The sequence below is a fragment of the Melanerpes formicivorus genome, unplaced genomic scaffold (assembly GCF_026170545.1).
Source record: "Melanerpes formicivorus ecotype bairdi unplaced genomic scaffold, bMelFor1.0.p_v2 SCAF_16, whole genome shotgun sequence".
In the NCBI taxonomy this organism is placed as follows: Eukaryota; Metazoa; Chordata; class Aves; order Piciformes; family Picidae; genus Melanerpes; species Melanerpes formicivorus.
The window spans coordinates 3,017,554-3,031,425 of NW_027142368.1; the positions used below are offsets into that span (position 1 = coordinate 3,017,554).

General features: G+C 42.1%; 1 protein-coding gene across 7 annotated transcripts in view; it reads left to right on the forward strand.

The window, feature by feature from the left end:
* ANO5 (anoctamin 5) overlaps window positions 1-13,872 on the forward strand; it is a 67,722-nt gene that overhangs the window by 14,489 nt on the left and 39,361 nt on the right. For 2 of the 7 annotated variants that reach the window (XM_068147805.1, XM_068147807.1), the window contains 4 exons: window positions 1,792-1,862; window positions 6,448-6,495; window positions 12,385-12,429; window positions 13,585-13,698. In XM_068147805.1, coding sequence (XP_068003906.1) covers window positions 1,792-1,862; window positions 6,448-6,495; window positions 12,385-12,429; window positions 13,585-13,698 — 278 coding nt within the window. The remainder of the gene's footprint in view (window positions 1-1,791; window positions 1,863-6,447; window positions 6,496-12,384; window positions 12,430-13,584; window positions 13,699-13,872) is intronic. The other 5 variants (XM_068147809.1, XM_068147810.1, XM_068147806.1 and 2 more) reach the window with 4 other exon arrangements.

Consider the following 13,872-nt stretch of genomic DNA (forward strand, 5'->3'; position numbering starts at 1 on the left):
TGGACATAGCTTTCTTGTACTGCTTCTGATCAGAAGCCTGTTTGTGTGTTTTTCAAGGAGTGACTGTGCTAATGTGTTGTACTTCTCAGTTAATGTATGTTTTGCATTCTCTTTTTGCTGCCTTGTATGCTGCTCTGGAGTTAAGTGGGTTTAGTTGCCTGGATCAGAGATGCCAGGAGGATTTCCTTCCATAAGTTGCATAAATCATCAGCTATTGTACTGGGAAACTATTTAAAATGTACAACTTTGATAGGTGCACGTTCCTGTGCTTAAACTTGAACAACAGGAAGGATAATTCAGACAAAGCACACACCCCAATATTATTGTAGGCTGTGGGATCAGTTCCATCCTCTCAGTAGCACAGGCAGATTGAATGCTACTGCTCCTTGCTCAAAGTGCCAGGCTGCCCCTGCCACAGAGGCTTGTTTGAGGAAATGTTTGGGCTTTCTGCTCCTGTGTGCTGGCCTGGCAGCTTTGCCCAAAGCTGCAGCAGCCACCTGCTTCCCAGGACTGCAGGAGAGCAGACAGCAGAGCTGCTGGCTATGCTTCCTTTCAACAGGCAGCAGTGCGCTGCCCTGGGAAGCTGCTGAGTTTGCATTAGCTTAGTACTAGCCCTGAGTGAAGGTGGAGTCTCTCCTTAGGAATATTCTTGTAGAAGCAGCTTCTTGCATAAGTTAATCTGAGTATTTTATATAGCTGTTGGTTTTGCAGTCAAGACTTCTGTGTTCTTATTTCAATGTTCTGCTGTAATGTGTTGCTTGTTTCTCTTTGGTATTGAACCTTGGTGCTGTGTTGGGAGGTGACCTGAACTGGGTTCTGAGCTGAAGCTGTTCTTGTAAACCTCTTCTGTGTTTGGAGTTCTCTTACAGGGTAGTCCCTGTGGCATTTCCGATACATTTGAGTTGGAAGAATGATCCCAAATTACTTGCTTTCACAATTTGCTTTTACCGAGTGCTGGTTAATAATAATAATAATCACAGAATCAGTCAGGGTTGGAAGGGACCACAAGGATCATCTAGTTCCAGCCCCCCTGCCATGGGCAGGGACACCTCATCCAGCCTGGTCTTAAACACCTTCAGGGATGGGGCCTCAACCACCTCCCTGGACAACCCATTCCAGGGCATCACCACTCTCATGGTGAAGAACTTCTTCCTCACATCTAGCCTGAATCTCCCCACCTCCAGCTTCATTCCATTCCCCCTAGTCCTATCACTACCTGAGATCCTGAGCAGTCCCTCCCCAGTCCTGTAGGCCCCCCTCAGATACTGGAAGGCCACAATTAGGTCACCTCAGAGCCTTCTTTTCTCCAGACTGAACAGCCCCAATCCTTTCAGTCTGTACTTTGTGCTCCAGTCCTCTGATCATCCTCATGACCCTTCTCTGGACACATTCCAGCATGTCCATGTCCCTCTTGTAATAGGGGCTCCAGAACTGGACACAGTATTCCAGGTGGGGAATAATAATCATGTGGATTTTGCAAGCGTAGTTTGTTTTAGCAGAATAACATGTGACAATGTCTTGGCATTCAGAAACTTTTAAATGCTGTTATATACTGTCACATGCCACATCATAGGTACTCTTAGAAATTAACATTCCTGTAAATGAACTTGGACAAAGGTAAAATGCATAGAAACAAAGTGCTCTCAAGCTGTGCCTTAACTTGGAGCTACTTAGATACCTGATTTGGAGACTGCTCTGTCTGTCTGATCAATAGAGGTGGTTGTTTACAATAACATTTTAAAATAAGGAATGTATTTATGTGAGTCTGTCTTGTTTTCCAATGTTCCTCAGGGGAAGAATGCAATGGACCTTTATGTGAAACTGTTTCATGTGCAGGATCAGAAGTCCCGAGCAGCTCTGAGGTAAGGTACAGTACCAATGGTGGTTAGCATACTACTGGCAGGAAGAAAGAGGAAGAGTTGCTGTGAAAGAGAGAATTAGTTTTAAAACCAGCATTTCTTTAAGGTTGTCTTACATCTCCTTTTTCAATCCATGTAAACGTTTTCTTCCTCTGGTGTTTTCAAGGGGCAAAACCACAAATCAAATGTTAAGACTCACTGAGTCTTAGAAGAAAATTAGCAGTTAGTGCTACAACACAGTGGTAGTAGAAAATACCTTGGACCTAGCAATGTTTCCAGCATCAGTCTTGAAATGAAGACCAGACAATCATGCATTGTTTTGGCAATTGGAAAAATACAATGGTTTTGCACAAACCCAACCCTATCCATAAATCAGGAGGATTTTTTTCTTCCGCAATGCACATTTTCAGAGAACACCTGTCACAGAATGGTAGGGGTTGGAAGGGACCTCGAAAGTAATATGGGATTTGGGCTTGAGGAATGATGCAAGTGAAACAAACAGGAAGGTGAAAACCAGCCTGTCAGCATACATGTAAAAGTCAGGTGAAACCCAGGACTCAAAAGGAATTGAGAAGCAATGAATAGAATAGGATAGATAGAATAGACCAGGTTGGAAGAGATCTTCAAGATCATCGGGTCCAACCTATCATCCAACACCACCTAATCAACTAAACCATACAACCAAGCACCCTATCAGGTCTTCTCCTAAACAACTCCAATGATAGTGACTGAGTCTCCAATCAATGCTCTGATTAGGCCTTCTTATGATTTTCCATTTGTGCCCTAATCTACTACTACTTCCCCACATTGCCCTGGTTTTGGATTTGTTTGGGTTTTTTTTAATCTGCTTCTTGTTGAGTCTCCTTACTCTCTTTTAATCTCCCACAAGGACAAAAGAAACAAGATCTCCTGGAGTTCAACAGCTTTTCCTATTACGAGCCTTATAGCATGAATCATTTCTTGATGCTTTGTCATGCAGGGAAGCAAGGAGAGGTTTTTAACAAGCAGCAGGCTGGAGAGGGGGTGGGGGGAAAAAACAGGAGGCTATGATAGGCTTATTTCCAGAAAAGCACTGTAGTGGGGACTGCTTCAAATGATGTTGCTAAACCAGTAATTTGTAGACAGCCACTTCTGTTAGGGACAGGCATCTGACCTAATTGAGTTTCTGTGTAGAATCTTCCTGAATCAGTCTTTGTGGAGTTTCTATTCCAAGAAATACAAACATGCCCCTGAAAGGCCTTTGAAGCAAATTGGAAAATGAATGAAATAGAACCTGAGGATCTGTTTTTCCTCTCTGCTTTATACTTATGCAGAGAGAGTCCTAGGAAAATACAAAGGCAGAATTCTGTTTTGTTAGCACAGTGCATCTCTGCTCAGTGATTATAATTAGTTGTTGAAGTTGCAGAATAATTGGGGGTGAGGCCCACTGACAAGCTAAGGGTTCCTATTCTTAGGAGGAAGGAAGGTCAGTTCAATTACTCAAGACCAGAAGAAGGGTTAAAAGATGGAATTTGTATCAAATTTCCTGATAGCAAAAGTTTCAGGCCATTCAAGGGGGATAATTGTGAATGATTACAGCTTTTGTGGGAGATTGAATCACTGGTTTGTGGTTTATCAACATCAGTAAGAGGTGTATGCAGAGGACTGTTGGTCTGTCTGCTCTTGCAATTAGGAAGTAGAAAGCAATTGAAAATGTTTGCTTTGTATGTGTGTGGACCCTGAGTTTCTCACTCTAAAAAGGCAGCTGGCTGCACTACTCTCTAAGTAAAGCTGCAGGGTTGTCCTATGTGAGAAGGCAGGAATTAGCTTTGCACAGTTATATATGAGATTTTCACCTTTGCTGCTGTTAATTCACACCAGTGCAATGCTCACTAAAAAATGCTGTTAATCAGTGTTTTCCATATTGCACCTTGTCTGTGAGAAAGCCTGGGAACACGCTGTCTTTATCTAAGCCAGCTTAGCAGAAGTAAATTGGCAGAGCTCTGTCAAGTATATTAAAGCAATGCATTTTCTAAAATGAAGTCAGTTTTTTAGATTATCTTTTTGAGAGCAGCAGGTGCTGCAGTTGTTCCAGACAGACTAATTTAATTGTTGTTCCTGAACACTCTCATAATTGCCACCTTATGCATGTTCATTTTTCAGTTCAGACTGGTGTGCTTTCAAGGAGAGGGAAACATGAAACGCCATTGTTACCAAATCACTTCCAAGATCCAGAGGGAAATACAAAAAGACTTATTTCAAGTGTGACTACAAAACTCAAATCAGATGGAAAGGTGGAAAAAAAATCAGCTGGAAGGGTCCCAGCTTGGACAGAGTGGCAGATGTGCAATGGGGAGGGTAGGAGGTGTAGGGTAACAATGAAAAACAAGGCTGCACTTCCACTGATGTCAGATTTTCAGTGTATAATGGCAGAAAAGCTTTTCACTTCAGTGTTTTGGCCCTTAGTGCTCTGCACGTTGAGCAGATTTTCCCAGTAGCATCAATGATGTGAGGATCAGACTTCCAAACCCAGTTCAGACTACCTTAGGGTAAGAGCCCAGTGCAGCTATTTGCACCATTTCTCACCTGGATTCCTTGCATCAGTGATGTGAGGATCAGACTTCCAAACCCAGTTCAGACTACCTTAGGGTAAGAGCCCAGTGCAGCTATTTGCACCATTTCTCACCTGGATTCCTTGCATCAGTGATGTGAGGATCAGACTTCCAAACCCAGTTCAGACTACCTTAGGGTAAGAGCCCAGTGCAGCTATTTGCACCATTTCTCACCTGGATTCCTTGCATCAGTGATGTGAGGATCAGACTTCCAAACCCAGTTCAGACTACCTTAGGGTAAGAGCCCAGTGCAGCTATTTATATTTGCACTGTTCCTCACCTGGATTCCTTGCATCAGTGATGTAAGGATCAGACTTCCAAACCCAGTTCAGACTACCTTAGGGTAAGAGCCCAGTACAGCTATTTGCACTGTTTCTCACCTGGTTTCCTTGCATCAGTGATGTGAGGATCAGACTTCCAAACCCAGTTCAAACTACCTTAGGGTAAGAGCCTAGTGCAGCTATTTATATTTGCACTGTTTCTCACCTGGATTCCTTGCCTCACTGAGTTCTGAAAAGGGCATTTTTTATATTACCTAGGTAAGCAAATACTCAGAGATAGCATCATCCAGAAAGAATGTAGAGATGCGTGTCTGGATTGTTTGCAGTGTAAGCAGGAATAGAAATTGTGTGTGTTTTTCAGAAAAAAATTATGGGAATGGATCCAAGTTGTTTCACTCAAGTGGAATGATAACAAAAGTGAGAAGTACTCATTTCTAATTTAAAAACAATGGTGGGCAGTACTTAGTGAAAGTTGTATTTTGGGAAATGCACCTTTTGAACTATTAGAACTCTAAGCCAAGAACCGATACTACAGCAATGAAATGAAGTTAATATTCAGCTTCTGCTGAAAGTCCCTCTAGGACTGTCATACCTACCAAATGTGCTTGCACTCTTTAGGTGCACTGTTTAAAGCTGTCAGTGATTTGTTTTCAGAGGCAAACCAAGAGTTTGAGAGATTATTGACTAATGCACTTAGATATTACAGAGTGTAAGCTGTTACTCACTCCGGTAGCAAAGCCTGATCTCAAAATCCCTTCCTTGTGCAATCACACGGTTGTGCGCCAGGACTCCACAGAGTTTCTGGACACATCCATAGCTGTGCTCTGCAGAGCCCTCTGCTCTTGGTGTCCCTCTCATCCTTGTGTGGAGCCTGGCTAGAGGACATTGCAGCACCCTCCAGGCCCGTACAGAGGAACATAATGAGCACCCAGATCTTCTACAGTGCAAATCGGGGTAGAACCTCTCCAGGTATGGATCAGAACTGGAAGGTGGAAAGCCCTCACTGCTTTCACTAGGCATAATAACTACATTTGCTGACACCAATTTGCCTTGTGGACATCATGAGTTCAATGATTTGTCTCCTTGCATTTATTTTCATTCAGTGTAGTGCTATCATAAGTTTCTACTAAAAGTTAGAATAGAATAGAATAAACCAGGTTGGAAGAGACCTTCAAGATCATTGCGTCCAACCTATCAACCAATCCAACCCATCTAATCAACTAAACCATGTCACCAAGCACCCCATGAAGTCTCCTCTTGAACACCTCCAATGATATCTAAGTAAAGGGCACAACATTAGTTCTGAACACAAGTGCAGCCATCTATCCTGTGCACATTTTCTCTGATACTAAAAGCAGAACAAGTTCAGTTTAAATGTTGCTCTTCATCAGCTTGCAAATGATACTCTGCACCAAGTTGATTAGGTGGCAGTTTCTGTAATGGGAATGCTGAGGATTGCTGTACAGCTCTTAATGAAAGTTGTTGTTAATATTTTCAAATCAATATGTTCAATGTAAAACTCAGTGACACAGGCTAGGGCCCAGCTTGGCTGAGGAGGTTTGTCTGAACTTGGTCTGTCTAGACTGAAAATCCCGAAGCTTTTCCAACAACTTAAGCCAGAAGCTACACTGTTTCTTCTGAAATAGCCTTTTATTTTAAAGCATCCTTTGCCTCATTGCTAACAACATTATGTTTTTCCCATGATGCCACTGGCAGGGTCTCAACAGCACTGAGACTACTTTGCTCATCCCAGAACATCAAGTGGTAAGCAGTGAGCAAGCATTCATGCTTCCTTGCATGAATTTGTGTGGCGTCTTCTATTACCATATGCCGAGAAGTCCCTTGCCAGAAAATTTTCCAGTTTCATGGAAGCCATCCTTCCCAATACAATTGTGTTTTTTCTAACTCAGAAAAATGAATGTGGGGTTTTTTTTTGTTCCCCCATTTATCCTCGGTGATGGCTTAAATGATAAAACCCAAGCAAATTGAAAGACAACAGACAAAACGGAAACGTTAAGATTGGTGGAGAAAACTGGAAAGTTTGCTTTTTTTTGTTGTTTCATCCTTGTTTTGGTTTGGTGGCTTACAGGATGTATTCTGACTATGGTGTTATTAACAACCCTGGGTTTCTTCTTTATCATGGTAGTCTGGAGGGGCTCTGTGAGTCAGCATGGTACTTTAAAATACTCGAAAGAGCAAGAAGCAAACACCCAACAAAATGCATTGCCTTTTTTTTTTCTTATGGTAGTCAATGCTAAGGAAAAACTCCAAATATTTTTCACTTAAGACAAAATTATATTGTCAAATATATCAAAAAATGTAAAATGACCTTTTTTTTTCCAATGGATATAAGAATGGCAAAAATTAAGGTAACCAAAGTACATGCTGAGATATATTCAAACTGTCTGCTTGCTTCCATTGGGCTCTGGTGTCTTACATTAACACATCTGCTCTCTTTAACATACTATTGTATTTCCCTGTGTTCTATCCTAGTTTAATGTGTCCTTTCATCCAGAGAGGCTTTATCTGTGCATTGGAATGGTGGTGCAAATATCTTGGTGCCTTAAAACTGCTTTGTAGTGCACGTTTCCAAGCATTCAGATTTCAATGCGGTTTGGTGTTGAAACACCGGCGTGGTAAAGGTGTGAAAAGAAGCTGCAAGAGATGTGTGGGGAAGGTTGTAGTTTTATATGCAGCTTTGGAGCCTGCCTGGAGCAACTTGGATACGTGGTGTTACTACACTTCTTTGAAGTGGGTAAGCACTTCAGTTACCTGGATTCCTCCAAAGAAGAATGTTGAAGAGAGCTTCATGCAGAGAGGATCTCTGGTGTCACAGGAACTGAATTTACTGTACATAAACCAAGAATTTGCCTTTTTGATTTCCAGCACAGTGCCTTTCTGTTTGCTAGCTTGTGTAAATGCATTTCCAGGAGCTTTTTGGCTTTGGAAATAAATTTTATCAACAGCTCTAAATGTAGCAGCCCTTCAATCAGTTTGGTTTTCCTGTAGCTGTATGTTTAATTCATTAATCCTGTGTCATCTGGGGGTCTAAGTGAGGGCGGTCATGTGGGGTTTAAGCCATTGAATGTTTCCTACATTCAGTTATGGAGGCTTTACTTCTATCTCAATTCAGCCTTCAAACCCTTATATTTTTGTCCATTTCTGTATTCTAAACATTTTTTTCTGCAGTGAATTGTTAACTCAATAAGTTCACCTGATTGCTTTGTAGTTTAATTATTTTGTATTGCTTTATCTGTAATAAAAGCTAATTTGCCTGTATCATCATCAAAGGTATGCAGTAAATAAATATTTGCCTTGTAGACTGTATCTTGTAAGCAAGCAAATATTGCAAATCCATTTAATTTTGTCATTTTAGGCAATTTTCTTGTCTGGTAGTGTAGTGCTTTGGTATAGAACAGCTAGATGTGCTCATGGGGATCACATCGTTAACTATGTGTTGGCACCCTAATGAAGCTCTCATGCTTGGTTTCTCCAGCTCAGATAAGTGTTGGTTACTGCTTTGTTGCTGAAGTTGCTGCTCTAAACCACCCTTCCCACTGTGAGGTGCCAAAAGCAGAAGGGGGAAGGCTGCTGAGGTCTGAACGTGCAGTCCCAGTTCTCTGAGGCTGAGCACTTGTGAAACCTTGAAGTCCAGGGAACTAAATTTGGAGAGGGTGTTTCTGAACGTAGGCCCCTAAGAAACTTGCAGTTTTCTGGCTGAATATTAATCTGAAAAGCACTGCCCCAAGCTAAGTTTGCAATATGGACAAGGAGAAGGCTGTGATACTTGGTATCAAAGTGGATGCTGAGGAAGCTCAGTTACTTGCACGGAGAGGGCTGTGCTGAGTAGCCTGTGAGGACAGAAATTCCCTGTCAGGTGATTAACCAGAAATAGAAACCCCTCTGAGTCCTGTGAAAATATACAGGATTAAATTATTCAGGTATGATCTGCTAAATACATTTGCTTTTCAGGTACTGTAGTGTCATTAGAACTCCATGGGATAGCTGGCTCGGCTGACCAAGGTCAGCTGGCTCTGTGCTTTGGTGGTTGAGCACAGCCAGGGTCATGTTTACTATAGCTTCTGCCCCTCAGCCTCAATCCAAAGTTGTTTCTTCTGGAGCACTTTCTGTTGGAGTTTAATGGTCGAAGCCACATCCAGCAGCTTGCTTTCCCCTCTCCTGTTTGTGGTGACTGCCTTGTTTGATTTGGCCATGGAGAAGTGTATCTGAGCCACCTGTGGGAGCAAGGTGGCCAAGCCCTGCTCATCAAGCATTCAGCAGTGCAGGATTTGAATGCAGCATGTGACCACCAGCCAGCATTTACTCACTTCACCCAAAGCTGTGTGGGCAGAGCTCAGTGTGGGGTGTTAACAGCCTCACTTCATCCTAAGCCCTGCTTTATTTATTTCCTTGCTGATGTCTTGGTCTTTCCTGCAACTTGTGCTCTTTGAGACAGCATTTGCTAGGACAGGGATTTAGTTTGTGTCTAATGGGAGGATTGCAAGTCTAGGTCCATGAAAGGTTATTTGGTTGAACATGGTCCAATATCTTGACCTCTACTGGATGTCTAGACAGCAGTTACCGGTTGAGGGTGACTAGAAATATTGATGCAGTTCTGTATGAATCCAGAAAGTTTGCCCTCATGTAGTCACGTGAAAAGAAACTTTAGCTCTTTATGGTAGACCCTTACTGCACTCAATTATCACATCTGTCTGCAGGCTATGAAGTCACTCTGAGATAATTAGACTACTAAAACTGGAGAGTTGCTACAGGAGAACAGGAGGGCAGTATTTGGTTTTGAACAAGTAGTTTTCATTGGCTTGCTTTGTAGCTGATGGATTAATTCAGCTTTTGGGGAATGCTATTAAGTGCTGAACACTTGCAGTTGAATCATTCCCTAGAATTCCCCAGTGGCTAGGACTGGAAGGGACCTCTGGAGGTCTCTTTGGCCAGCCTGCTACGCAAGGCAAGGCAGATTTCAGACGTAGATCAGGTTGCTCAGTCCGTGCCTTGCTTGTTCAAGCTGTGTGATCTCAGGGATGAAAATTACAGTTTCTCTGGACAACCTGTTGTACCTGTTCCTGATCCACCACACCCTCACATCCAGTTGGAATTTCCCTTGTTGCAACTTGTGGCTGTAACCTCTTGAGTTTTCACCATGTGCCTTGGGGCTCCATCTCTTCTGAAATTCCTCACTGGGTATTATTCAGCTATTCAGAAGCTTCTGCTTGCTATCCATGCTGAGCTGGGAAGTTTTAATTCAGTTCCCTGTATTCCAGAAAGTACACATCACAGAATGTCTGCTCTGATGAGCTGTGGCTTCATTCAGTAGCTGCAGGTTGTCTGAGATCGATTAATTTGAATACAGTTCTGCACAGAGCTGTTAAGAAAGGTGATGCACTAATGTGTACGGTTTGGTGATTCACTGATGCAGCCAGTGCAGATTGCTAACATTTTATGTATGTTAAACCTCTAAGTGCACATGCATGCACAGAACTGCATGACTGTACAAGGCTGATCTTGTTCTTCTTGTGAAAACCATATGCAGCAAAATGGAAAGGAATAATTCATGGGTTTATTAAGCAGGGCTGTCACTATCCATGATGAATAATCCTATCTGCAGAAGGAGAAGGAAGTGATAAGTAGTCCCCTTCTCAAAGCAGATCCACAGATGCCTGCTGCATCATCTTAAATTGATAATCAGACCTTTTAATGACTGAACAGGATTCTGATACATCTTAGAAAATGAGCAGACTTTGATGGCATGAGAGATAAAGTGTGACTTCAATTGCATGGAATAATCTAATTATAACTGTGCTACCCAAGGAATTTGGGACACTCCTTTGGCAGGAGTCTTTAGAAGAAGAAATGTTATTTATTGATTTCTTTTTCTCAGTGTAGAAGGATTCAGTTAGTTCACTAAGACAAAATTTGGGCTCACATAATCTTGTCTTGGTTTTAAGGCCACTTTTCAGTGTTGTAAGTTGTTAAAATGCACTTTGGTATTCACTTCTTGTAATGGTGAATGATTGCAGCACTGCTGGTGTTACGTAGATGTCAGTGTGGTTTTGTGCACCATGTTAATTTGATTAACATCTGAACAGTTTCAGTTTGGTTGCAGTCACAATTATAGTTTAAAAAAACAGCCCCAAGCCTGTAAGTACAACACACAACAGGCAAATGCTGTTAATTTTTCCTTCTTCCTTTGGATTCCCATGACTTTTGTGAGCCTCCTAGTCTTGCATGATTATGTCCAGCGTTAGGAAGCAGAAGCTTTTTCTCTGCTAGTCTCATGAAGTACTCCATTTGAATTGCTTTGCTGTAAATATCCCTCAAGAAGAAAAACAACAAAAAAAACCTCAGGAGAACTGCCAAAGCGGGAGGGCAAAGAGAGGAGTGTAGCATTTCTAGGAAATAACCTTTTCCTAGCTTTTTTGTTACACTGTGATTTGCAGCACAATTTTGTAGCTCCCCAAAGGCAAGGACAGCTTTGTAAGTGGGGTGATTCTGCCCCTTTACTCTGTTCTTGTGAGATCCCCAGCTTGAATACTACATCCAGGTCTGGGTATCCCCAGCATAAGAAGGACACAGGACTGTTGGAGTGAGTTTAGAGAAGGGCCACAAAAGATGGTCCAAGGTCTTGGCTATAAGGATAGGCTGAGGGAGCTAGGTTGGAAGGACCTTGGAGCTGCCTTCCAGTACCCAAAGGGATCCTACAGGAAAGGTGCAGAGGGACTTTTCATGAGGTTGTCTAACAATAGGACAGGAGGGCATGGTGTTAAGCTGAGAGAGAGTAGGTTTAGACTGGATCTTGGAAGAAGCTCTTCAGCCTGAGAGTGGGGAGACTCTGGAATAGGCTGCCCAGGGAGGTTGTGGATGCCTCCTTCCTGGGGATGCTCAGGGCCAGGTTGGATGAAAGCTTGAGTGGCCGAGTCCAGTTGAGAGGTGCCTCTGGTCATGGCACTGGGGTTGGAGTAGATGATCTCTCAGGTCCCTTCCAACCTAAGCCATTATAGGATTCTGTGTATGTATGGTCCAAGTAGGCTCTTGCCTGGTTTCAGCAGTTACAGTGTGTCTAGTGAAGATGCATCAAGTTGTGCAATACTATGGAACAGGGAATTTTTAACTTTGGAGGGGTTTTATTATTAGATTTGAGCCTGTGTGAAGATAATCTCATGTTATGGAGTATGTGGCTATTACTACTGGTAATTTTGTCAGCCCTGGAATTCTGAGGTTGCCATTCATCTTTGTATGTCCTAGTGGATCCAACCTAACAGACACGTACATGCCCTGTACATTAACCAGTGCTTGCTTGGTTGCCTTTGCATTATGTTCAAAGAATTTGTTATTACTTTCTTTTAAATCAGCTTAAGTATTCAACTGCTGGCTCTTAGTATTACAGGAGTCATCATTTTAAAACACCCAAGTTTGTTACCAAAATGAATGCCAGCAGAATTTGGCTTTTAACAAACAATTCATCACGGTCACAATGCATGTGGATGCTTTTGTTTCCCTAAGAGCTGGGGGCTTTTCCTGGCTGTTGTAAGGACATTGATTTCCTGCTGGCTTTAGTTGGGGATGAGTGCTTGAAGCAGTTGGTTTGGGTTTTGGAGGGGACCTGCAGGCTTGCTAACTACTTGTTGGTTATTCCAGCAGAGTGGAAGGAGATATAATCTGTTCCTGAAGCGACGTCTCAGGGTAAAGCAGTGATGAATGATACTGCAAGTGGCTTGAATGGCTGCAGTAATAACATGCTTCACTGTGTGGTGCCTTTTGGTAACTGGGAGCAAGGATCACAGCTGTAAAGTTCTCTGAGGAAACACAGAATACTTTTCACATGCACTGTTGCATGGCTTTGGAGGGGAGTAGACAGAAGCATATCCTCTGGGTCATTCTGGCTTTGTTCCTACTGCAATTAAATTAACCCCAAATTCAGTCTTACATTAGCACAGCTTTGCTGATGGGTGTGGTTTAAAGAGACCACTACCAACCTTCCTTAGCATGGAGTTCAGTTGTGAGCAGAGTGTTAGCTTTTATGGAGAGCATTCTGTTGTATGGACCTTGAACCTTGTGAACAATTTGGTAGAGGTGAATATTGATATGATAATCAATAATGTGACCTAATCTTATGAGTAATTTCCCTAGGAGTTAATATTCTTTATTTGCTTAACATTAGTTACCCTACTCTCATCAGTGAAAATGATGAATGTTATTGTGACATTCTGGCATGATGATAATGAAAATATGCCCTTAATAGATCAATTAGAATGTTAATCACCCTGTTGCACTCATACATGTTATTAGATTGATTTATTTGATTTCCTCAAGAAAGCAAATACTGAGTTTTTGAGTGTAACCCCTGTGTTGTTTGTGTGCATTTTGCTGGGTAGTCACTGCTGTGATGTATGTCACCATGGTAGTTGGTTCAGTCAGTCTTGTTATGTAGAAGAAAATGCATGGAATTTACTTTTTGCTACCTGCCCCAGGTGCCCTGGCCTGGTTTTTGTGTAGGGTGACACTCTGACTAACTGCAGAAGAAAATCATGCTGCCAGGTAACACTTGTCTTGATGATTTATGCCACACTGAAGACTCTGCGGTGGTGGCGTTGCTCACAGGTGTTGCTACACTAGCATACAGTTGTTATTCCTGTACCAGCTACTTACATGTAATGTTTGTGAATATAAACAACTAATTTTACAGCTATTTTAACTGGCTGCAGGCCTTGTTAAACCTTAAGCTGTGGAGAAACTGAAGTGTTGAGACAATTTTAGGGAACAGCTCTGTCTTCTGTTACATGGTTTGGACAGCAACGATGCTTGGGTGTTTTAATCATGTGCCTGTGTCTTCCACAGATTGATAAAAGGCATCAAAGCAAAGATTCTGTTTTCTTCAGAGACGGTGTCAGGAGAATTGATTTTGTTCTCTCCTATGTGGATGATCTCAATAAGGAGTGGGAAAAAAAGTTGGTAAGTTTATCTTTTTAAGGTCCTCTTAAGTCTTACCAATCATAAGCTGAATATCAGTTACTAAGCCTTTCAAATCTAGCTAAAAAGTTGATAGCTGTGTAAAAAAGCCCTTCCATGTACTGAAACTTCTGTGAGATTTACTGTTGTGATTAGGAGCCAATTATGTTAGATTTG